Source organism: Poecilia formosa, unplaced genomic scaffold (genome assembly GCF_000485575.1).
Source record: "Poecilia formosa unplaced genomic scaffold, Poecilia_formosa-5.1.2 Scaffold344, whole genome shotgun sequence".
Taxonomy (NCBI): domain Eukaryota; kingdom Metazoa; phylum Chordata; class Actinopteri; order Cyprinodontiformes; family Poeciliidae; genus Poecilia; species Poecilia formosa.
The window spans coordinates 44,521-68,792 of NW_006800283.1; the positions used below are offsets into that span (position 1 = coordinate 44,521).

Below are 24,272 nucleotides of genomic sequence, written 5' to 3' on the forward strand. Positions count from 1 at the left end.
ACTACAAACAGCATGTTGCTTTTGTTTTTTAGAAAACGTATTTAACTTTTTTTTATATTAAAAGGCAACATTTATTGTTATTGTGCTGAGATAAAAAAAAAAACAACTTCAGATTCTGAAGATATTTTACAGCCTTGAAGTCAAATTTAGCTCTGCTATTCCCCTCTGAACACCTACTCGTAATTTAGTTGATCAGATTACACATCTCATTTATTACTGTTTAAACAGCTGATGACTCCATATTTTATCCACAGCTCATCTAAGCTTTATTAAAATTGCTAGGAAACATAACTATCATGGAAAAAAAATGTGTCTGTTGGCTGGAAAAATACAGCAAAGTTCAGATTCACAATGAAAATTGTCATTTTAAACTTTAATAGACCTAAAATTAAAAAAACAAAAAACAAAAACTAAAATGGTGAAACAAATGTATGCCAGTTTTAAAAAGAGATGACACGGTCCGGCACTTCAAGGAGAGAAACCAAAGTGAACAATATTTTAATGGTGGTCAGACAGATATTACATGTAAAACAATCACAGATCCATTCTGATTTGATGACAAATGCATTCAGCAGATGACAAAAAAAAATGTAAAGTATAATTCCAGAGCATACTGTACCTCAAAACACTAGTATTGCTTTTGCAACATGCTACAACAGATTGACTCAATTCTTAAAAGCATTTACATTTTTTCTGGAATCAGAAAAAGCAGCATTTAGGTTATTAGTCGACATCAAAGTCAAGAGTCAGAATCTGAGTCGCTGTAGTCGGCAACTAGTGACGTGATTCCTCCAGAACTTTTACTTTCTTCTTTCTCCTTCCCACAGTCCACTGTATCAATCAGTCTTTGATCTGTTTCCTTTGCAATTTTGGCAACCAGCTCATTGGAATTAGTGTGATTTTTCTCTAGTCCTAGTGGAGATCCTATACTTTGAGATTTTTCTGTCTGTGTTAGCAGTTCCTCCTGCTGAGACGTTCCCTGGGTTCTGGTGGCACACTGTTCGGCTTTAGCTCCAGATCCGCTGGACCGTCTGCGAATTAACGGGCTCTGGGAGGAACCCAGGGCTTTGGCCACAGCTGCTTCTTTCCCCTGCAGGCTTAGCTTATGGAGCAGGCTGCCTGCAGCGCCCCCCGCTGGAGTGGAGGAGGTATTGAACCACGAACGAGAGGCGATCTCTTTCCGCTTGCTGTGCCGTTTGTCCTCATAAGCTTTAAAAAAAAATGAAAATGAAAAGTAACATTTTACTCATTAGATTACATCCATTTTTTATACACATGAAACAAAAAGCTTTATATATAGTTATCAAACTGTATCAGAATTATACATTAAGTTTATTTCTTTGCTAATTTTACTGTTTTCTGTGAACGTTTGTAGGACATTTTGCATAAAATAATAAAAAGTGCCTTCTAATACACTTGAATATCTAAATATTCAGTTAAAACCAAAAATGTACAAACATTATTTCTATTTGCTAAATGGCACAATAATGTACAAAAAATATGTCAGATTTATTTATTAATGTCTTCAAAATCAGAAGCTCATATAGTGAATGATTACAGTTAGTTAAGAAATTATGAAAAGACCAGATGCTGACGTCATTGCTTTGGAAAATAGATGAATGTATCTTTTTATTTGGTGGATAATAAGTTCTAGTTCTGGATGTACAACATGTATGAGGATGTTTATAAGGTTGACATAAAACTGATTTAGGCAGGCAGGTAATTTAAGATTTAAACAGAAGATGTAAAAAATTATAAACATATCTGTGAATTATTTAAAGCGCGAGAGCATATCTCTGATATCTCTGTATGTGGTACTTACAGTCGGGTGTTTGGTACGTTAGTAGTCCTGCCAGTTTTTTGTCCTCCTCTTTCTCAGGCAGCAGTGGTATGGATAAGTTTGCCCTCATCTTTAGAGCGTTATCTTTCTCCTCCTGCTCGGCCAGAACTTTCTTCTCTACCTGAATCGTCAAATAAAGAAACAATTTTATTTTAAAATGGAACACATCTAAAAAAAAACAAAGAAAAACACATCTGTAGTGGGAAATCAAATTTAGCTTTATAATAATTCCAGAGTTCATGTGCCAATTATTGATACAGGGGGGGGAAGCAAAATTGCTATATGAAAGTTTGAAAGACAGCACTTAAAAAATTGACTTTGGTTAAATGTCATGACTTGAAGAAAAACAAAAACTTCAGTTATTAACTTTATCTTAAATGTCATATAGATTTACGACAGGAAAGAAATAACATTCTGAATTTTTTATGGAACAAAATTTATTTCTGCAGACTAACTCAGCCGAGCGTTATGGAAATATGAACCAGAAATGAATACTGGCTATAGGACTTATAGGTAAACAGATGTAGATCTACAATGCTTCTACATGTACAAGCAATCTTGAACCTCTAATAAACTTTTTCATCTTTAACATTTTTTGCATTTAGTTTAAGGAGAAAGTAAAAGAGCTATTGTCTTACTCTGAACTTCCTGCGGAGGGAGCTGTTGAGCTGAAAGTCGTCCTTCCAGCCTGCCTGATAGTCCTGGATTTCAGACAGAGACGGCAGAGCCTTTGTGAGCTTCTCTTTGTCTTTCCCGCCATGATCCAGTTTGTACATGGCGTCCGTCTCCAGCTTTTCCTTCTCTTCCCGTTCTGCTCAGAGAGGACATAAGAATGATCCAATCACAACGGGGCAAAACACGCACACAAAGGCGACAATGGAAGCAAAACTATTGGTGAAGACAAATCTTCTACCTGTGGTGAGGATCTGCTCGTTTTCAGCCATGTCCCAGCGCTCCTCTTTCCTGCGCGCTCCGCTCACGATCACGTAGTCGCAAGTTGCAGGATCCGTCTGCATCTCGATGTAGTTGACGCACAGATGACACTTCATCCTAAACCTACATGTGAGAACAGAAAGAAGCTTTTTTTTATTGCTTAAAAACATACTTTTTGTCAAAATAAACTTTATAAATTATGCCTCGTGCTTTTTTTTTCTTTTACCTATAGATTGGCGTGGTGTAGTAGTTCCCCACTTTCTTCTTCTCGGCATTGTAACGCACGCCTTTGCAAAACACATCGTTTAGGTTATAAAAACAAAATGTCGCTTTGTTTGATTGAATAACTGTGCTTTAGTTTTTCCACTTCAGCTTACCCATGCCAATGTGATTCTTGCAGCCATCACACCAGATGTTGTAGGGCATTTCAAACCTTGACAGACAAAAACAGTCAGGTAAAAATCAAACAATCTGGCTGAATGTTATATTAAAACATCTTCTGATATGTAAAAATCCTCATGTAGTGTAAATCTCCCTTCACTCATCATGGCTGGGTCAAGTGTACACTACTACAGCTGTTGGTAACTAATGATTTGACTGATTGTATTGGACTCTGTGGTATATTGCACATCTGGAACTTTCTAGTAATTACTTTTACTCCATTTTTATTTTAGGTGTTTTATTTTTGTGTTGCTTGGGCAAAATAATTTTCCTACGGGGCTCTATAAAGTAAATTCGATCTTGACCATACAAGTCCTGAAAATTAAAAAAAAAAAAAAAAGATAATACTGCCACATCAATTCCCTTCTTTTGGTGTTGCACTGACCTGATAATGAGGATGCCCTGGGACAGTTTTCTTGCCCTCTCCCGCAGGGCGTGAGTTTTATGGTAGCCATTGAGGGAGCCATGCTAAAAGCAAAGAATGGCAAAAGAGGTAAGTGTAGAGCACTAAGACGTCTGGACAACAACTGGCAGGTCAGGCGTTCACCTTGGCTGGATCGAAATCCGGAGGGTAGTATTTGTTGGTTCCTTTTCTTTCACCCTGTCAGGGAACAAGCGGGTCAATAAAGGAGAGCAAATTTCATACTGAAACAGACAAAGCTCTAAAAAACGAAAATAAAACATGAAGAGGACAGCATCTTATCTCGTTATTTAAAGACTCAAAAATTTAGGAGATAGCAGATAAAATACAGACTTTTAACACATGGTGAACTTTATAGCGACATAGAAGAAAAGAACAATGTCAAGTTCAGCATTTTCATTAATTTTTCATTAAGATTAAATGTTTTATTCAAAGTGGGGGTTTTTTTAGCAGAATTTGTTACATTAAGTGGATCAATACAGATGCAAGCGGATTATAAACAATTCATCTTACCATAGTGACAGCTGGAGATCAGCACTTTGCTCCTTTAAACATAAAATAGGTAAATTGCGTTATAGACAACAAAACGTCACGCTCAGTCCATAAATAGGCTTTTAAATGAAATTGAGGCTTTATTTGGCTTTTCAGCCTGAAACCGTGAAGGGTTTTCTAGGTCATGGTATTAACACCACAACCCGTTTCATATAAATCTAGATCCATATTAATGGTGTTATTTTTCACAGATTTTTTTTAACTCTATGCTTTTTTGCTAAAATATCTGCTTGTAATACCACCACTAAAGACTCTCAATCTGTAAAGCCTGGACAGCCCTGACATGCGGGTTTACATGCACTCTCTAACACCAGACCTGCATAGCTTTCAGCGCAATCAGTTTTAAGGGTCGATTTTATCGTTAATATCTAAAAACCAGGTAAAAGTAAGCCAACGTTAGCAGCAGTTAGCTGCTTTTGTAACGTGCGTATTATTTGCACGCAAATATAATGGTCAGATAAACAGAATAACTTAAGAGTATCACTAAGTAGGTTTTGATTTTTAAGTAAACTCATACTGAGAGTAATTGTACACCTGAGACATTAAAATATACTTACAAGTTGTGCTTTAGCAGCACAGCTAACAACAAACGTCAGAGCCCTATGTAATTTCCGTGCCCCGTCGGATGTTACGTCAAATTTAGCCGGAAATATCGCCGTCCGACAGTGGAACGTGTATCTAACCCCGGCGTCTTCTATTACTTGAAAATGGAAACCAAAACAGAGCCGCACAAGCGCTTCTTCTGCTCTTTTCCGGACTGCTCGGCTGCTTACAACAGACAATGGAAACTGGACGCCCACTTGTGTAAACACACCGGACTTCGGCCACACTCGTGTCAACACGAGGGCTGCGGAAAGTCCTTCTGCACGCCTTACCACCAAGCCCGGCACGAACTCATCCACAGCGGGGAGAAGCCCTTCCGCTGCTCCGTGGAGGGCTGCGCGGAGGCTTTCACCACGACCACCAACCGGAGCAGACACGTCAGCCGCGCGCACGCTCACGAGCAGAAGAAATACGGCTGCACGGTCCAGGGCTGCGGCCAGGAGTTCAAGAAGAACAAGCAGCTGAGGGCCCATATGTGTGAGCAGCACACGCAGCTGCCACCCTACCAGTGCGCCCACGGGGGCTGCCAGATGCGATTCTCCAACCCCAGCAAGCTGAAGCGGCACGAGAAGGTCCACAGAGGTTACCCCTGCGCGGAGGAGGGCTGTCCGTTCACAGGGAAAACCTGGACGGACTTACTGAAGCACAGGAAGGAGCAGCACCGGGTTGTTCTGACGTGCGAACACTGCAGCAAGGTGTTCAGGGACTCCTGGTTCCTCCAGCAGCACCAGCGCGTCCACGCCGACACCCGGGTGGTCTACAAGTGCCCCAAGGAGGGCTGTGACCGCTCCTACACCACCATGTTCAACCTGCAGAGCCACGTCGGCTCCTTCCACGAGAACCTGCGCCCCTTCGTCTGCACTCATGAAGGCTGCGGGAGGGCTTTCACCATGAAGCAAAGCCTCCAGCGTCACAGTGTGGTCCACGACCCGGAGGGCAGGAAGCTGAAGAAGAGCAGACCAAAGAGGTCTATCGCGTCCAGACTGAGCGGCTACAGAGAAGCGAAGAGGGTGGCGTGTGAAAAACAGCCTGACCCGCAGCGTGGCCTCTGCCCAGACAAAACAGAGCAGCCCGGTTCCGTTGTGTTGGTGTCCCTCTTGCAGGACACGTCTTTGTTGTGTGAGCCTACCGTGGACACTCATGGACTCACAAACGTACTGAACCCTCCTTTATCAGTGTAGGGTTCAGTGACAGTATTTATGTCAGCACTGTAAGAACAGAAGGCGCCTAACAGGAGAGTTTGGTTTAAGTTCATGCACTGTCATTGAGAGAAGATATGAAAGATTTGACACAGTTTAATATCTCATATGCTGCATGCTCTCTGTATCCACCTGGTGTTCAGAGGAAAATGAGGCTGGACCTTCTTCCGTCTGCTACTGTGGGATACAAATGTATTTCTACTGCCGTATCCTTTCTCTCTCTGAAAAGAATTAAAAGCAGTTGATTAAATTCTGGCTTGTATGTTTCTTTCTTCAGGTTCTTTATGTAAGCTTACCTTTTGGTAGTGAGAGCCACTTTTTTTTCTTTTGTTTTGCATTCTCATAAATACATCAAATGTATATATTCTGACTATTCTAGCCAACAAGCTGATCTTGAAAATCAGCAAAAATGTGCAAGAATCTCCACTCTAGTGAAGAAACAAAACTTAAACTGTTTTGCTTTTACTCTTTCTAATGAAACTTTATATATGTATATTTAAATACATAATGGTTGCACATATTATAAACAATTATAAACAATGTTTTTGCTGCCTTAGTAACACTAATAACAGCTAAGGTGATGCAGTAAACGTTAGCCATTTCTAAAGGTATAAATCAGGCTCTGTCAGTATTTAATATAGAAAAACTGAGCATAATAAGTTATAGATACGATCAATAACACCACATTGTGGACATGAAAATTATTATTTTCATTGCTTCCTGTGGTTGTACAGACAACTGGAGTCTATGTGTGCAATAACCCAAGAACAGTAGAACATTAACACTTCATAAGCAACCTTAATACAAAATCAGGCTTGCAGCAGGCATGATCTCCATTAGATGCTAATCTAAAAATGCTATGGGGCTGAAAAAATTATGTATTTCATTCTTTGTTGGGGAGTATTATGCTGCATCTCTTCTGATTCTTATGATCATTTACTATTTAAGTGTTTTTTAAACCAAATTCTGTTTCTGTTGACATTGAGCTGACTGGAGATTCTTACAGTGTGACAACCTTTAGTTGAAATGATAATATAGTTTCAAAATGACTCAAAAAAGAATAGCGTATCTAACTGCATTTATCTAAACCCAAAAGGCAACTGTTTTTGTTTTTGCCACCAGAGTAATGTAAAATATTTATACTAATATGTAATTGTATTTATAGAAATAAGAAAGAACAGGATAAACACCAGCTGAATTTGTAGTTTCAAGGTATATGGGGTTGTTTTTGGCATTCAGATCTTCACTCCATCCTGGAAGCAAAATGAGCTGCTAATAGCTAATTCACTAATCGAGCTATCTCTGTGCGACAGGATTGATTTACGGTAGCAGTCAGTCTCGCCACATATCTGAGTAGGCCTCTGACTGAAGACTGTTGCAGTGAGACAGTTTTTACATGACACATGCTAACAGCTCAATTTCCAGGCAGTGGAGACGATATTCCACAGTAGTATGACCTGGATGATGACATCAGTTGTTGCCAAGAGCTGCTAATCCGTCTCCTTTGCTTTTGCCGCACTTCTATTTTTTAGCTATTCCTAGAATGAAAGCCCACAATGACAGAAAAGCAACAAGAGATGTGGATAAATATAACTCCTCCAACTTTAGTGCAGTAAAACTCTCATCTAGAATATCAGAGATCATTACACCAGCAGCAGACATCTACAGCCAACGTGACTCTACTCCGTGACCTCCATCTGGCGGCGCTCTATTCAACCGGAGTGCGATCTTATCCCTGAACTATCACCCAATCCACGGCAAAAGCTGGAGCACAAACCTGCACATTCCTCCTCTTGTGCCTTCGTGACAAACGGTGGAGCGTCTCGGCTCTGACCAGCTGATTTACAGCGTAAACAGGAGTCGCTCCATGCAAGTTTGAGATTCCAAGGCTAAGTCCTCCGCGAATATTTCCACTTACTGGAAATACTGCTTCCCCACATTCCTGCCCCCTTTCGGCTCAGACGGCCCCTATATGGGCTGACTGTCCGACCAGCTCAAGTCAGGAATGTACAGCACACCCCTTTTAATTGGTGTTGTGTCATCCTCCATGCCAAATGCTGGCATACCTTTTCAACATGGCCGCTGTAGAGTAGGCGCATCAGATATAGACGTTTCTCACAAACACCAGTCACAAAGTGACCGCTTACAGTAAAACTGACAAACCAGTGGTAGTTTTTAGATATTGAGTGTTTCATACTTATTTTTGATTCTCTAACATATTTGGTTTGCCATAACATGCTAAGTTTATTCTTCACTCTTATTATCATTATTATCCTTTAGATCCATTTTCTTTCAACTCTAAGCACAAACATGGTAAGGTTTGGTTTTGATGAAGCAAATCACAAATTGACCACAACGGGTTTAAAAAAATACCCTGTAGTGCACATATTTATCTAAATACTTAGCATTAAATTACAGTTACACATACATTGAACATATGACAATGAATACAGTTTCATATAACATAAATTGTCAATGAGAAAAAAATATATAAATATTTTCTAAGTCTGTGAAGTAGAGAAATTAAGCAAAAACTGTATGTTACAGCAGAGGATTTGTCTTAAGAAAGTGACACATCAGCAACATACATTCACATTTTTTACATGCATAATATTCTTTTTGCATGTTTTCCATGTTATGAAGTTGCCGCTAAAATGGGTTAAACATCTGGGACAACTTTCCCTTTGCTTGTGGGGGAGTTTATGTGTGTATATGTTAGCATTTAATGATACTGAACCAGTTAGAGCTTCAAAACATAAGAGATAAAATAATTAACTTATTAGAAAATGCTTGAACTCTACTTCGCCAGTCGATGCAAAGTATAAGAATATTCCCCTAAAACATCTGCAAATAAATCTGATTTTCATAACTTTCGTCTTTGACAACGCTGATGCCTTATGTAAATAAAAGTTGAGAGGTCAGTCTTTGTATGTCTATGAATATATGTGAAAAGAGAACAAGATTTTTTTGTTGTTTTATTTATCCTTTGTTCTCATGCTACTGTAAGTGCATAACACCTCTAACGTATGCTGATGTGCCGACAGTATGCCGGTAATTGATAACCTGCAAAATGCTGTCAACTATTTCAGCCTTTTCTCTCTTTCTGACAGTTCCGGAAAGTCTTGCTACATTCTTCCCATTCCTCTTTTCTGACTATGCTGAATTCCAGACCAGTCCCTCAGACTATAATCCTGAGGGATTTCTTTATCTCCACTGTATTTCTCCCATCACCTCCTCTGGCTTCCCTTTGTCTTCTTATCTGTCACTCTGCCTTAATTCTTCTGTATCCCTGGGAATGTGAATATGTCTGGTCCTCTGCCACTTTGTCTTTATTTTCCATTTTTAGTGAAAGAAAAAGCAGCAACAATTGCTCACAACTGCACCGACTACATTTGTTTAATGTAAGTTTAATATACGTTTCCAGATCGCAGATTAATTGATCAACTCTGATGAGCTGAATCCAGAAGTGTAACCAAATAAAAAAACACCTACATCTTTTTTTTACTGTCTGAAGTTTAAGCCAAACTTCTCTCTTTTTTTTTTAGATCAGTTAGACTTATCAAAGTGATTTTGATTTGATAAGTATTGTATGCCAATGGCATGGGAATGATAGAAAATGTTGTACTCAATAACCTGAGCTACAAGAATCACACTGATATTAAATACAAGTAACTCAATAATAGAACCCTGAGGTGTCCCCATATATGATCTCTTTTCGCTTTGATTTATTATTACAAACTATTCTAAGATAGTCCCACTCTGTCAAACATCATCCAAACTACTTTTAGTACCAGACAATTCAAACAGCTCCAGCTAGGTCTTATTATTCTACCACTGTGAATGTTGATCTGACTGGTGAAAATGGCTTCATGGAGGGTGTCCGCTGTCTGGAACAGGTGTCCGCTGTCTGGAACAGGTGTCCATTTTTGTAAACTTCTCTTGCCATCCAACTCCAAATGTTCTCAAATGGATTTAGATGAGGGGAACAAAAGAGTGATGTTATTTCTACGGAAGAAATCCTTTGTCAGACGGGCTTTGCCTGACAACACAACTTGAAGCCCCACTGTCTCATTGCAGGAAAAAGTCCCCTAGATCAGGGTGGCGCCTCCTCCACTCTGCCATGTAGTGGAAGTGCGATCTCCTTGTCTTGCTGGTGACATTGTAAGACATCAAGACCATCAAGATTGCATTTGTTTTTAAATCGTATAACTTTCTTCCATCTTTCAATGTCCCACTTTTGGACACTCTCATTCAAACTCTGACTGGGCGATTTTGTGCCATTGAAGGAGACGAGACCTTTTGAAGATGTTTCCGTTCTTAAAATTCTTCTATCACAGATGGTTATGAGGCTGCAGCTGGCACCAGTGACAAGATTAATGTCTCATGACTTGATGGATTTTTGTGGTCCATCGTTTGACATTTTTGTTCCCTAACAATCAGAATCTTTTAGTTTAAAATGGCCGTCTCTTTGAACGACACTCAAAGAGAGAAAGCTTTTTTTGACTTTGCCATCAGAGCTCATCACCATATGGAAACATTACAGAAAATGACTCTAACTACAAATTTTTGCAAAGATCTGGGTTTTAAATGCTCTTTTGACCAGCTGATGAACATCCTATTTCAGTTGGTTGCTTGCAATAACTTGCTTTCCCCCCCCCAACTTCTACGTATTTATTGGTTAGCATTACACTCTACTGGCCTCAACAAAGATGGCGACCTACGGCCATCTGAAGCTCAGCAACTTTATTAGAAAACAATGTTGTTACTCCTGACTTTATTATTTTTCGTGAGGATGCTCAGACAGAATGTGTGTTTTCAGTTAGCGGCTCTCATGGACACAGGTGCTGACCGTCATGGACGAAGCGGCCGCTGAAGCTGGCTTCCGATTGCAGCTTCTTAAAAACAATGTGGCCGATGTTGAGACCATTTTTCACCTGGTCTTAGCAGCATTTTGATACGGAGTATAATGTTCCAAATATCAAAAGTTCACCTCCAAAACTCAGATCCAGTTCCTACTTTTGGATATATTGTCTACTTGAACTAATGTGTGACTTTGGATGAGGTGAGAAGAAACTAAAGAGTAACTTTTATTGTAGAGTTTGAGTGATCTTCTACTTGTTTGCACACCTGTTCCATTTTCATCAACTCATTTATCATGTGCAGGCTCAAAACTATCATCCTGAAAAGAAGTACTAAAATTCCTCGCAGTAAATTTTGGTAGCTAGTTCTATTTTAGGATTTAGGGATAGTTTCTTAGTAAATCACATCAGCGGAGTTGTAATTGATGAGCCTGTTTAAAAGTCATAAATATGGTAAGAGCTTTATTGGACATGCTGCGTTTGTCTAAAAAATTCTAACAGAAGCCAGGAATTATGCGCTTAAAAATACAACATTGAATACAGTCCCTGCACTGTAATAAATTTTGTATTTTACCATTATTTTTTAAAATAAACTCGGTTTTATTTTTTGATTCTATCCATTCCACATTTTGCTGTTTGTGTGGGGTTGTGTCAATATGTGCATGGTTTTCACAGAAATGTGATGCTGTGACTAAATCGTCTTTATTTCAGGTTTCCTCCGTCTGAGGGACGTTGCTTCAAACGTCTTGTACTGCGTTCAGATCCGACTAAGCCAAGTTGCCTTTTTTTTTCTTTCAGAGAAAGCAGCTCTTCTCCTGCTTTCCCCTCTAACAGGCCGTAGATGTGCAGTGTTGTTCTGAACATTTACTGAGGGAAGCAAGGCATGTTCAGCCTAACTGGAAACTCTTGTGTGTCTTGCAGCCGTTAGGTGAAGTAACAGGGACATCGGCTCCTGATTTTGAATCATTTGGTTTGCCAAATAAGGAGCTGAGGTGTTTGCCCTGCGCCTTCGTTTTTCAGTCAGAGCTCCGATGTGCATTTTTCTTTCAATCTCTGAATTCCACTCGCTGCCCGTTTGGGCCCTGTAATCGTTGCATAATGCATATTCTACATGTCAGCCACACATTACTAGTGAAATCCCTCAATTTATGGACCAGCTCAAGAGGAGTCACCCATTGAGGAATTCCTCCTGCACCAGGCCGTGTTCTAATGATAAAACTCTGATTCTTCTTCTTTCTTTCTTTTTTTGTTGCTCGACCTTTTGATGTCCTTTCTTCTGACCTCTGGATTTAGCATGTAGACTGGGATTAGAGACAAAAAGCAGACTTTACCACAGGTAATTCCACAATAACTCAGCGGGGCTTTTAGCAAACGTGTTTTTGTTTTCACGTTTCCTATACTCGTAATTTTTTGCATTTTTGTCTCAAAGATATTTAATTCATGAGCGTATCTGTCTGGCTTTGAACTGATTCGTTCATCGCTCATATTTCTTGTAACTTAACTGTCCAAAATGTCTTCTAAAAAAAAAAAATAATTAAATAATAAAACCATCAACCTTTTGGGAACCCATACCGTTAGTGGCCGGCTTTCTTTGGAAAAACACCTGTGGGGGAAACACTTTGTGATTTACACCAACGCATAAAATCCCAACAGGACAAATTCTGGGTCAAGCGCCCGCCTGCCCCTCTTTTCGCTCCCTGTCAGTCTCAGGTGAGCGAGAAAGAGTTGACTGGCAAGTAACGGGTTAGTGTCTGGTCTCCCCCCTAGACCTCCTCATCTCATCCCCCCCTCTTCTTCATCCCGGAGGGATATATATTGGAGTTCGTGACTCGTCTTCATCTAAGGCATCACTTCTAGACGGACGCACGCAGACGTCTCTGGTTCGTTTCGAGGGATTGAACTTGACGAAGACCAGACCGTGACCATGAAACCCTTTCTAAAGGTTCTTGTGATTCTGTTCTGCGTCGGCAAGGTAGAAGGCCGCTGGCTGAGGTCTCTGATTGGTAAGTAGGGACGTCGTGACCCATCGATTTAGGGATAGCACAAATAAGTTAGGAAGCGTGCTGTTAAAAGGTCGATGAATTTGTCTTTTCCAGGCCAAAAGCAGAAACCCGTGTCGCCTTCAGACGAGGACAGAAGAAGCGAATTTTTAACATCAGAAGAAATCCAAAGGGAAGCCTCCGGAGACGAGCCAGTCCCGTTCCGGACGCGGCGCTCCGCTCCCGACTCCCAGTGCGGCCTCCGCTCCGTCTTGCTGCAGGTGCGGGATCTGGGGCTGGGCTACGACTCGGACGAGACGGTCTTGTTCAAGTACTGCGGGGGGTCTTGTCCCCGCGCCCGCTCCAACTATGACCTCACGCTCAGCAACCTGCTGCTCAGCGGGCGGCTCCCGCAGCCGGCCCCCGGAGAGCCATGGCACAGCGTGCCGTGCTGCAGGCCCACTCACTACGAGGACATGGCCTTCCTCGACAACTCGCACCGCTGGCACAAGGTGGAGAAACTCTCCGCTGCCGCTTGCAGCTGTGCAGATTAAAAATGGCCCGGATCGAGGGGAATAAGGAAGGGGCAGGTGGGAGAGAGCTGAAGATATTCGGAGAGGACGATTTGACTTACTCCAAAATGAAAACAAATAACTCTTTTTCTTTTTCTCCGAAAAGAGCCTTCATAATCAGATTCTAATGTTTGACTCAGATTTCTGTGTTTTATCCATAAAAGACAGGAGGGATATGATTTAGATTTCCAGGAAGTGTTGCTTTGTGAGTTTGTTATTTTGAATTAAGGTAAAAAAAAAAAAATGGAACCAATGCTTTAACTTGAATTACAAAATTGTAAATAAGCTAATATCTATTTATTATTAAAAAAAAAAACGTGAAATTTTTTTTTAGCTCTTTAGAAATGTTTCCCAATTTACAAACGATGCTGAATTAAGCTCCAAAACTGTTCAGCTACATAAAGTGTACATATGTGAAAACTAAAGATATTTATTTATTTAATGTTTGTTTGTTTTTTTGTAGATCAGATTAATTTATTTTGTAATGGAGTCACGTTTAATTAAAATTAACTTTTATTCATTTTTTTTCCAGTTAATGTAAAAATGCATTAAACATGATGTGGTTTCATCTATGCTCTGTGTGTTGTGTTTTCCATCAAATAATGCTTTTTCTGAGCATCTTCAGTTTACATTGACAGATACAATTTTTTTTGTATTGGGTCAAAATCCACTATCCGGATGCTGACTGCATCAACATGTGTTAAATAAGCTGCATTTTTAAAATATACATAATGTAATACGTTACATCGGTTAAATATTTTCTTTTTGTTTAGTGGGTATAATTCTTGAAATCTGCATTTCATTTTGTAGTAATCTGTTGACATTGCAGAGTTTCAGTCTCTTTAAAAAAAATTGCATGCATGTGGAGAGTCTTTTCAGTTATAATATTAAAAAAATATTGAAATTATTTTCTCTACTATTATCAACTTAGAGAAATGCAGGGTTTTTCTTTTCAAACTCCACAGTGAGTCAAGAAGTCTGTAAGGTTTTATTCTATTATCATGTATATCACGATAATGTATATAAGGTTAGATATAGTAAAAATACATAGTTAAAAAAAAATAGGGGGGCAGTCCGGGTATAGAAAATCTTCAATTCAGTTTGTTACATTATTGTATTAACATTAAACTTTTTTAATCAAATATTGTGGTTGATGAAAAATGTATATTCAAAACATGTGAAACAATCAGAATTTATCTGTATATTTTCCATTTTTCCAGTGTCTTGTTTCTACCGTTTTGACGACTTCACCTTCACTGTCAAGCAAACCCGGATAAAAGCAAATAACCCCAAAAACAAGAGTGATATGTGATTTATTTCCTTTGATCAAGTATTTTATCAGTTCTAGCTCAACTCCTTGTTTGGTTAATATTTACATCTCTGACTGACCAATGAAACACAGACCATTATCAGATTATATAAAAGAAAAATGTTGGTCTTTTTTTTAATGACACTTCAAAGGTTCAAATGTTTCATGTCTGACAGGATTACTACAAGAAAAAGTCCCATATTTTCTTAATTTAGAGCAAATTCCAGCCGAAAAGCCCTGCGCTTACAAGGACAGATGGTGAATATCAGAAAATAAGGAAATTTCTTTAGTTCATGTTACAATATTTTACGTCTCCAACAGAGGAATTAAAGTCCATTCAGCCACTCTGACTGACCAGGGTATCGTCCTGAGGCTCCTCTGGCTCCTCTGGCTGTGCCCCCCACACCTGAACGCGGCCCTCCATGGCTGTGAGGAGGCAGGTCTCTGTGGGGTGGAAAGACAGCGACTGGACGACTGCTTTTCCCACTGGCAGCTTTAACGACAACGATCCCTGCGGTTCCAGACAGATACAAGACACGTTTGGTCAGATTTCAATCTTAAAAGATCATATTAAAGTTTTTAAAATGTAAACTTTCAAGAGGATAGTGAAGCCGTTTAGCTTCCCGCTTACTTCCACCAGATCCCAGCAGTAGACGTGTCCGTCCTCTGAGCAGCTCAACACGTGGGTGTCTTTACTGGACAGGCAGCAGTCCAACTTGTAGCCCTTCATCTTGTGTCCAGTGTATCTACACGAGTCCACATCACCAGACACAATATTGGTGTCAAAGCAAATCATTTACCTAAAACAATTTACACAGGCTAATTCTACCCTTTTTTTTAAGTAAAAATAAACAAGTTTTATTGACTTAGGTTATTTTTAACTGTTCAAATTACATCTAATATATTTAATGTGTTGTTCTAACACAAAAAAAACGATAAACAAATAGATATTTTTTTGTGCATTACAGAGGTTGAACTCATATTTTAGCAGGATATTAACTTTGGAGGCCAGTCTGATAGAAAATGTGAACTTGATATATCTAACATTTTAAAACTTATCAGTAAAATGTGAACTTATATTGAGAGTTACATTTGGTGGAAAAAGCGGGATGCTTGCACCAACCCAACAGGTGGCAGCAAAATGTTTGACCCAAGTCATAAAGTTCAAAGGCAACGCCAAAAAAGACTGAGGAAATGAATGAAAACTAACCGTAGCAGTTTTATAGCATTTTTTTTTCTTGTTTTGCTTTTTCTGATAGGAAATATTAAGCTATGATGAGACCACAAATTTTAAATATATAAGCACTCACTCTCCCAACATTTCCCCAGTGCTCTTGTCCAGAAGTCTCACTTTTGAGTCCAAGCTGGAGCTCAGGGTGCACTGCCCGTCCTGACTGAAACACACGCACGTAATGGGACCTGGAACGCACAGACGTACACAGTAATAAACAACTTTCGGTTTTTATTTCCCCCGCTCAAAAAGAATTTCACCAAAACATTGAAATGAAGTTGCTGACTGCTGATGAGGTCAACGTGAAGCTGTCCCATCCTCAGGTCGTAACGCCTCACTCTGCCGTCCACCGACCTAAACGCAAGAAACGGCAAACTCTGTCACTGAACGCCGTCAGGACTCTAGGAGGGGAATGGCTTCTTTGTGATAAATGTAGTAATTCATTTCTGATCTGCTGACCCAGTGAGCAGCTCATGTTGTGAAACTTTAAGGCTGCTTATGCTGTCGCGAGCCTCATCTAGAACCTGGATGGGCTCGTTTCTTCTGGATTTCGTGTCCCAGCATCTCACTGTACCGTCTATGGAGCCTGGATGATGGGGAAGGACAAAAAAACAACAAAAAAACTCCCCATAAAAATCAGAAATAAAAGCTACATGAAAAGAGTACTGAAACACTACATAAAATTAAAGTAAAAAAAAAAGAAAAAAAAAAAAGAGAACTCACATATGCAGAAAATTACATTTTAAAAAATGCAATTGCATAAATGAAAAATAAACACCAGAAATGTAAAACCTTCCAACTCGTGACCCAGCAGTAGCACAAAATAGCTTTATTCCAGAGTACATAGTGGACATTTTCCACAATTGATGACTCACCAGATAAAATGACCGTTGCCTCCTCATTAAACTGCACACAGTTAACTTTCTTCAAAGAGAGAATTAAAAAAAAATTGTATCAATGATGGATCAAAATATGGAGGATCATGTAGGATTTACAGTGCTGTTTACATTTTTAATACAATAAGTGATTTTAACTCACCCCAGCGTGTCCTCTGAGCTTGCGTGTGACCTGACCCGTTGCAACGTCCCACAGAATCACAGTTTTGTCCGAGCTGCAGGAGCAAAGCTGACTGTTGTCATAGGAACTGTCAAAACAGGAGGCGAGAAGAAACATACCCGTTATTTTCTGCAGAGGGAGAGTGTGCTGAATGTCGGATGTTTTGGTTGAATGGGACAATTTGCCCTAAAACCATCATGATTAAAGACAGCGTCGCCTATTCCGTCTTTGTCTTAATACTTCCCGCATTTTTGGTATTCACTCTTTATATTTTCTGAATCCCATCCTGTGCACAAATAATTACTTCTGAAAACCGAAGCAAACTCCCTCACCTATCGGCGTCCAGAACCTCATATCCATGACCACTGTAGGTCTTCAGCAGCGTCCCTCGGCCAACGCTCCACAGCTTTAGGGATTTGTCACTGCCGCAAGACAACAGGTAGTTTCCATCCACTGGCAGAACGTACAGCGAACAAGAGAAAGAGGGACATGAGCATCTTGTCATACACTGCTGTGTTTTCTTATGCCCCTGTCTAAATTCTGAAATATAAACAGTATTGTCTTTCCAGTTCTAGTGGTTTTTATATGACAGTGTTCAGACAGGAAGGCAGGTTACTTGGGGTGGGAGGAAGTGGGACTCAAACCTGTGACAGTCCATCGAGGACTAAAGGGTCTCTGGGTCGCACGACTTAGCCTTGCGTCTCCATAATATTGTTTCTAAATTATCTAAAACAATATGTAAGGGAAATATGCTACCTCTACTCCTCTCGTTTGTCAATTCCAGTCTGCCTGTTGTATTAATCCAGGTTTGTATGACTGATATAAAACTGATTTATTGTGATTTCTGCCGCTTATTGATTCCATCCACACCTTCTGAAACTAGTAATACAAAAGGAGCAGGCTACAAAGGAAGGTGAAAAAAGCAGCAAATGTCTAAAAACAACTGTAAAAAAGCTAGGATTATGACTCGTACCATTGAAGCGAACGGCTCTGACAGCTCCTTGTTGACAGTTAATGGTCCTCAGAAGATGCTGAGGAAGCTGAGGAGGCTGAGGTTTGGGTTGAGGAAACGCCATTAGTTACAGGACCTGTGAAGTGAAGCATATCGGGCAAACACTGAAACACAAAATACCTCAAGCGCTTATTACATGTTCAGTATTTTACTTTACGTAAGAATAAATTTTACTTTTTTTTTCTAAATTAATGTTGATGGAGCTTTAAGTCCTGAGCAAGTTTCTTTTAATTTGTAGCGAAAAATATGACCTGGTACAATATTGATATACATTTACTTCATAAGTCAAAAGTAACTTTTTGAGCTTACCTACTGGAGATTTTTTAACCAGGTAGTGTTTCGGGAAAAGACATTTTCTATATTTGTTTAAAGCAGTTGAAAAGGGTAAATTAATCCGCAGCTTTGTACACCATCAACAGTTTAGTTTTTCTTACTTCACTCGCTATGACTACTAGCACGAGCAGAGTACGCGGAAGCAATACACGCTGGGGTTCAACAGCACTTTCAAAATAAATATTCAAAAACTGTTTTCCTCCGTTCTCCCATAAGCTGTCAAAAGCGTTTATATTGAAAGTAACCGGAAACGATCCCTGTTCTCTTTTCCCCTAACCGAGAAGGCAATCAGCTGTGGGTCACTAAGCGGACTTTTAAATATACTTCCCGTTACTTCCATATAGGATAAAGTTATAACTAAACATGTCTACTAACAGTATGACGGACCCGAGGAGACAAAATAAGATTTTAAGGTCAGTTTTGTGTCTGTTAGTTTAAAAAAAGCAAGCCAAGCTGAATGAATTAGCTGACCAACAACAGCTAGCTAGTGCTAACCCAGTCACTCGTGAGGACTTTAGTGTGGGATTAGTACTAGTTAGGTGATTAGAAGCCATAAAGCCTACAGTTATTATAACAGCACAATGTTATAATAACTGGCTTTAAACTCCAATTATCTATTGGAGTTTAAAGCCAGGTGGCATCTACACAAGATATTATTGTCAGTGTGTACCTAAACTTTGTCACAATTTAAATTTAACTGGTTTGAGTTGCCTTTAGTTGAACCAGCTCTTCTCCGGTATTTTTTAAAGAAGTTCTTGGAGCAATTTAAGCATTTATTTGTATTTTTTATATGTTAGAAGACTATCCACAAGAGGGCAGTGTAGCTGCTTGTGGTAAGAAATTGATACATACCTTTTAATTGTCAAGCAAACGTGAAAATTGCATTATTTGTTCCTGACACACCAGACGGTCAGATGTATTACAAAGGCATGGTAAAAGTCTATTATGTCTATTACGGTCTCATTTTCTTCTTATTTTGGCTAATAAACGGTTTTGTTGTTGCAGATACAAGCCCCCTAGCACAGAGACCAACCCCACACTAGAGGACCCCACTCCTGACTACATGAACCTCCTCGGCATGATCTTCAGCATGTGTGGGCTAATGCTTAAGGTAAAAAAAAATAATAATAAAAAAAAGTAAAAATAACTGTGCACATTTTCACAGTTAGATCTGCATCAATCAGAGTTTTGTGGCTGATCTCTGAAGCCGAAATCTACTTAAAATGATCTGGATTACTTTCTAAAAAATAAAATCAGCAATAGCCAAGAAAAGTCTTTCCCAGCTTTTTTGCCATATGTCAACTTTCACCGATGTTTGTGAGAGAAATCTCATTGTAAATAAGAATTTTACTCAAGATTTTTCAAAACAAAGACAGAGTGTGTCCTAGTAACTCTAAAAGCAATCTTTGCACGTTTTCTAAAGATAGTAGAGTTATATCTTAGCTCTAAAGTGTCCAAAAAGGCTGCCTGCATTTCTCTATAATTCCCAACAGATGGAGATGGTCATGGGTCAGGGCCAGTGGACCGGAAACTGGCTTTCTCCTGGCCATCATAGAGTTTATCGTTGCGTCTTTATTCACAGCTACACAGTTGCATTTCCCGTTTCTATTGTTCCGAGTCTCAGTGGGTGTTGATCTGCGCCCGCTCGAAGCCTGCTACCCTTCACTGATAGACATGAAGGGTAGACCTTGGTCTATCCCAGTTGTTCCATTTAGAAGATTAAAGGTAAACTCACCTTTTAAATAAAGGGATGAAGGGCAGCTGCTGACCTTCAACACAAGGGACACCATTAGCTACCCGCAGCCTGTGGTAAACTGGTGCGGACAGTTCAGTGATGCAAATTTAGTTTGATTAACTTATTTATCTCCGGTAATATTTTCTTTTTTTCATAAATGAGATTAAATTCAGTTTATTCATATAGGATTTGCAACAAATTTCGCCCATTGAACCAAACAGAACTATCCTGTTTATGGACATTTCTGTGCAGTCAGTTCAAAGTCAAATGCATGTATTCCAATTTGATTTACTCTCTTGTGAAGTCGTTTATTGTAACTGATTTAAAATCAACAAAAACACTCTTATTTTCTTTTAAAATGAAATAAAAGTTTGTGTGTTTCAGCTGAAGTGGTGTGCCTGGATTGCCGTTTACTGCTCCTTCATCAGCTTTGCAAACTCCAGAAGTTCAGAAGACACCAAACAGATGATGAGCAGCTTTATGTGAGTGCTTCAACTTTATTTTTCTGTATTATATTGATTTATATATGCAGTGCTTATGCCAATTAGACTGAGATCTTAAACTGTTAAGCTTGTGCTAGGCGTAAGAGCCCATAACAAGTTTAAAGTTGGTGCTGCAGAATGATTAGCTCAGCAGAAAACTGCTAATCGAGGAACTTGAGTAAAAGTTGGTTCAGAGCCAGTTTTGGGACGTTGGTCCAAAGCCAAGATATAATTAAAGTATCTCAGGTGTCATTAAGCGAAGGTAAAGGACCTGAACAGGGTAAACGTGCTGTGGAGGGTGACTGTCACCGAGGTTAATAATAGGGTGAAATTTGGTGTTATGTCCAAGATAGATCAATGAAAAATACAATATGGTATGGGGGGAGTATATTGCTGCCAAAAAACACAGACATTCTAGATTAATTGTACATGTTTATAAGAAAAATCTTGAATATTTTTTTTATTTATGATGTTAAACTTAAGATGTATTTGCATTGTAAATTAGAAAATTTGTTTGGGGAAATTTAAAAAAAATATTTACAAAAAAAATTCATTATTCTATCAGTTGTAAATGTGCAAGAAAAAAAATTCTATAATTAAAGATGTAAATTTAGAATAACAGGATATTTTAAGATTAGAATATCCTATGACATTGCAAAGTAAAAAATCTGTAAAAAAAAATTAAATAAATATATATATATATATATAAAACAGGACAAAAAACACCCTGTTTTCTGAGAATATAAAGTCGTATATTTGCGATGTGGACTGCATCCAGTTTGCACCTAGGAAATGTCTTACTGACACATGACACAAGAAAAGTGCCTGAATGCGTCACTTAAGCCCAGTTCACACTACGCGATTTTAGAACTGTTGTGAATGTCTGACTTTATAATCTCTAATAATCCCTAATCTTCATTTTATATATAAAAAGTAGTTTTTCAATAAAAATCACTCGGATATGTATATTGAGAACTTTATAAAACAACAATAATAAGAGGCTCCAAGGAAACAGTTATTTCCTGCATTTTGTTTTCTGTTTAAAAATAAGTGTAGACAAAAACTATTTACCAAATTTTGAAGAAGAGTTTTAATATGCTGATCAAGATAAAGTTGGCAGTGGGCTCTTTCAAAAGGGCACTAGTTCCTGTTTGTTTGTATGAAGGGCTAGCAGACAAGACTAGTGGTCATAATGTTATTCCTGATCTGTGTATTAAAGTAGATTAGATAAACATAATTGTTTCTGAATTTCTGTTGAACTTTACAACAAGCTTGCACATTTAACATCCAATGTTTTGTGTTTTTTAGGTTGTCTATCTCAGCCGTAGTGATGTCATACCTCCAGAACCCACAGCCAATGTCTCCACCATGGTAACCAAGGGCCAATCACATAAGAAAGCAGAAGCTGGCCACAACTGCCTCCATATCCCTGCAAAAAATAAATGGAGACGTCTATTAGCAACAACAGAAGAAGAAAAAAAATGATAGAAAAAAAATCATACAGGGTTAAAACATGACTCTTTGGTTGCTGATGAAATCTTGAAATATTAAAATTTTTGCATACTTTTCTGAATAAAGCGGTCTGGTTATTTACAAAAAGCCGCTGTCCAGTATGTGTCTAAAAAGTGTGACGAGGGATTTTGGGATGGCTAAGAAACAAACTTTCTTCTATACACGTTTTAACCCTTGTTTGTAGAAATGGGGTCCAACTGACCCCACACACGTAAAACTTGTATCATTTGCCATAGTCCTCTATGTTTTCCTCAGGTCTCGCACACACAAGGGTTAATGCAACAATAGATTATTCTACTTTTGCCATATTAATTTGCTCAGAATCACATAAATTAAAACCTACATTTCTTTTCAGTTACATCAAAATTGGCATAAACCGTTCTGACAGGATAGAAGAGTATTTTACAAAGCCGTTAATGTTCTAAAACGCTTGAAACCCTCTGAATTAAATGACCCTCACAATAAAATGTATGCTCATATACCTTAAAAAAGTCTCGTCTGTCGTTCTCTCGTTTCTCATTTGTTGAAGGCACTGACTGCATTAACTGCATGAGTAGCTCTGCTGATTACAGACACGAACCTGGAAGTCAGCTGGACGTGAGACTGATTTAATGCTATATAACTCACGTCCCTCCAGGGCTGGCTCCAACACAGCCTTGCCGACTGGGCACCACAGTTGCATGGCTTTCTGCCACGTTTCAGCAAGCTCCACTATATTTTCTCCTGACTCCGACTGCTAACTGACTCGTTTGTCTTTCAAGCCGTCAAACCTCACACCCTTTGCCCGTTGTGGTGATTGTTTTTCCTTCTACTCTTTGAGTTAGTGGTGCCTTTTGTTGATAACTAGGAAAGGGTATTGAATCTTCTGCAGTGAGGATTTATCTCGGGGAGTTACACCCATCGATTAATCGAGATATTAATCGACGGGGTAATTTAACATCCCTGTGTCTTTGACCGTCTTGCGATCTTAGTGCGATACTGAAAAGGTTCGAGGAAAATTTCACGGTCGGACAGCGGTGAAGCAGGGTTGTCCAGTCATACCTTCAATTTCCGAAACCATACATGAAGCGTATGACAGGTTGGTGATAGCACAGAACAAAAAAAAAAACTCATGGGGTATAAATAACCCTGCCTTCTACATGCAAAACTACACTTTAAAATGTCAAATTCATAAAAAAAAAAAAGAAATCTAAGTTAATTACAAGTCTTTAATTTTGTCGTGTCAGGACTATTTAATCTTGTATGTAGTTCTTTTTATATTACTTTTTTGCTGGACTTTTCTGCCATAGTTCGAGTCACATTCTATGACTTGAGGCGTAAACACCCTTGCTAGCTTTCTAGCTAGCTAGCTTCTTATTTATGTAATATTTTGTCAAAATGTATCACTAGTTGAATGAATGACGTTTGTATTTGCCACTAGCTTTCTTCTGTTGCCAACTCTGCCAGCAGAATTACTATCATTCCCTTTGTTTAAAGGTCTTTTTTGTTTTGTTTGTTTTTTGCCCTAAATTTCATTCAAGCTGGGTCTAAAAACGTCTTAAATTTGACTTAATGAAGTCAAATTTAAGAAGTCAAATTTAAGACTCTGACTGTCCTATGACAGTCAGAGTCCTGTCATAGGACTCTGACTGTAGATCATAGGTTCAGTGTGGTGGACTGAATCTGATCATAATGTCCCAAATGCCAAAGAAAATTTGAGAGAAGACTGCTGGGCAAGAGGCCTCTAGATGTCATCATAACATAATAAATTATTTAGCTCTCAATTCAACTTCTAACAACTTTATTTGTCCCAGTGGGCCAATTGATCTGTAGCCTTGTAATCAATGCATTCACCTATTTACTAGCCAAAACCAGTCACAACTCCCTAAAAAATGGAACATAGTTCCATATTCCTAAAATATAATAAAATACACCAACACTTGCATGTCCGATGAGGGAAAGCTGAATTCAGGTTTTTAGGTATCTTGGCTGATTTTCGCAGTTTTCTCTAGAAGGATTGTAACATTCCCACAACATCAATGTTTTCATATAACCAAACTAAAGACAACAGGCTGGAAACAGTTGCTGTGGCTTTCATAATAAATGTTTTATTTGGTTGAAATTGCGAATACTCACGTTTCCTGTTAGACTGATTTCATATCAATGAGACATAATATATGAAACCTCCACTTCCTTGGAGAACAAAGACTGAACAGATTTAGAA

At 38.9% G+C, this 24,272-nt stretch overlaps 5 protein-coding genes across 5 annotated transcripts; 3 read left to right on the plus strand and 2 right to left on the minus strand.

The window, feature by feature from the left end:
• Nucleotides 1-467: 467 nt before the first annotated feature.
• yju2b (YJU2 splicing factor homolog B) lies at nucleotides 468-4,807 on the minus strand. Its single transcript, XM_007574081.2, has 10 exons — nucleotides 4,745-4,807; nucleotides 4,149-4,180; nucleotides 3,762-3,815; nucleotides 3,600-3,682; nucleotides 3,151-3,206; nucleotides 3,000-3,060; nucleotides 2,754-2,896; nucleotides 2,479-2,651; nucleotides 1,823-1,961; nucleotides 468-1,209 (listed from the first exon to the last, which is right to left on the minus strand). Exons 2-10 carry the CDS (start codon nucleotides 4,149-4,151, stop codon nucleotides 740-742), a joined length of 1,182 nt encoding a protein of 393 aa, XP_007574143.1. The 5' UTR covers nucleotides 4,152-4,180; nucleotides 4,745-4,807; the 3' UTR covers nucleotides 468-739.
• A 69-nt stretch (nucleotides 4,808-4,876) lies between these two features.
• Nucleotides 4,877-6,239, plus strand: LOC103153243 (transcription factor IIIA-like). Its single transcript, XM_007574080.2, has one exon. It carries the CDS (start codon nucleotides 4,895-4,897, stop codon nucleotides 5,969-5,971), a length of 1,077 nt encoding a protein of 358 aa, XP_007574142.1. The 5' UTR covers nucleotides 4,877-4,894; the 3' UTR covers nucleotides 5,972-6,239.
• A 4,267-nt stretch (nucleotides 6,240-10,506) lies between these two features.
• Nucleotides 10,507-13,840, plus strand: LOC103153245 (artemin). Its single transcript, XM_007574083.2, has one exon. It carries the CDS (start codon nucleotides 12,926-12,928, stop codon nucleotides 13,379-13,381), a length of 456 nt encoding a protein of 151 aa, XP_007574145.1. The 5' UTR covers nucleotides 10,507-12,925; the 3' UTR covers nucleotides 13,382-13,840.
• Nucleotides 13,841-14,694: 854 nt separating this feature from the next.
• On the minus strand, nucleotides 14,695-18,499 carry wdr83 (WD repeat domain containing 83). Its single transcript, XM_007574084.2, has 10 exons — nucleotides 18,317-18,499; nucleotides 17,969-18,083; nucleotides 17,328-17,448; nucleotides 16,978-17,083; nucleotides 16,815-16,863; nucleotides 16,399-16,525; nucleotides 16,226-16,293; nucleotides 16,019-16,127; nucleotides 15,340-15,454; nucleotides 14,695-15,219 (listed from the first exon to the last, which is right to left on the minus strand). Exons 2-10 carry the CDS (start codon nucleotides 18,069-18,071, stop codon nucleotides 15,046-15,048), a joined length of 972 nt encoding a protein of 323 aa, XP_007574146.1. The 5' UTR covers nucleotides 18,072-18,083; nucleotides 18,317-18,499; the 3' UTR covers nucleotides 14,695-15,045.
• Nucleotides 18,500-18,587: 88 nt separating this feature from the next.
• On the plus strand, nucleotides 18,588-22,156 carry wdr83os (WD repeat domain 83 opposite strand). Its single transcript, XM_007574085.2, has 4 exons — nucleotides 18,588-18,753; nucleotides 19,346-19,451; nucleotides 20,460-20,557; nucleotides 21,866-22,156. The coding sequence occupies exons 1-4, from the start codon at nucleotides 18,704-18,706 to the stop codon at nucleotides 21,930-21,932; spliced, it is 321 nt and encodes a 106-aa protein (XP_007574147.1). The 5' UTR covers nucleotides 18,588-18,703; the 3' UTR covers nucleotides 21,933-22,156.
• The last annotated feature ends 2,116 nt before the right edge of the window (nucleotides 22,157-24,272 follow it).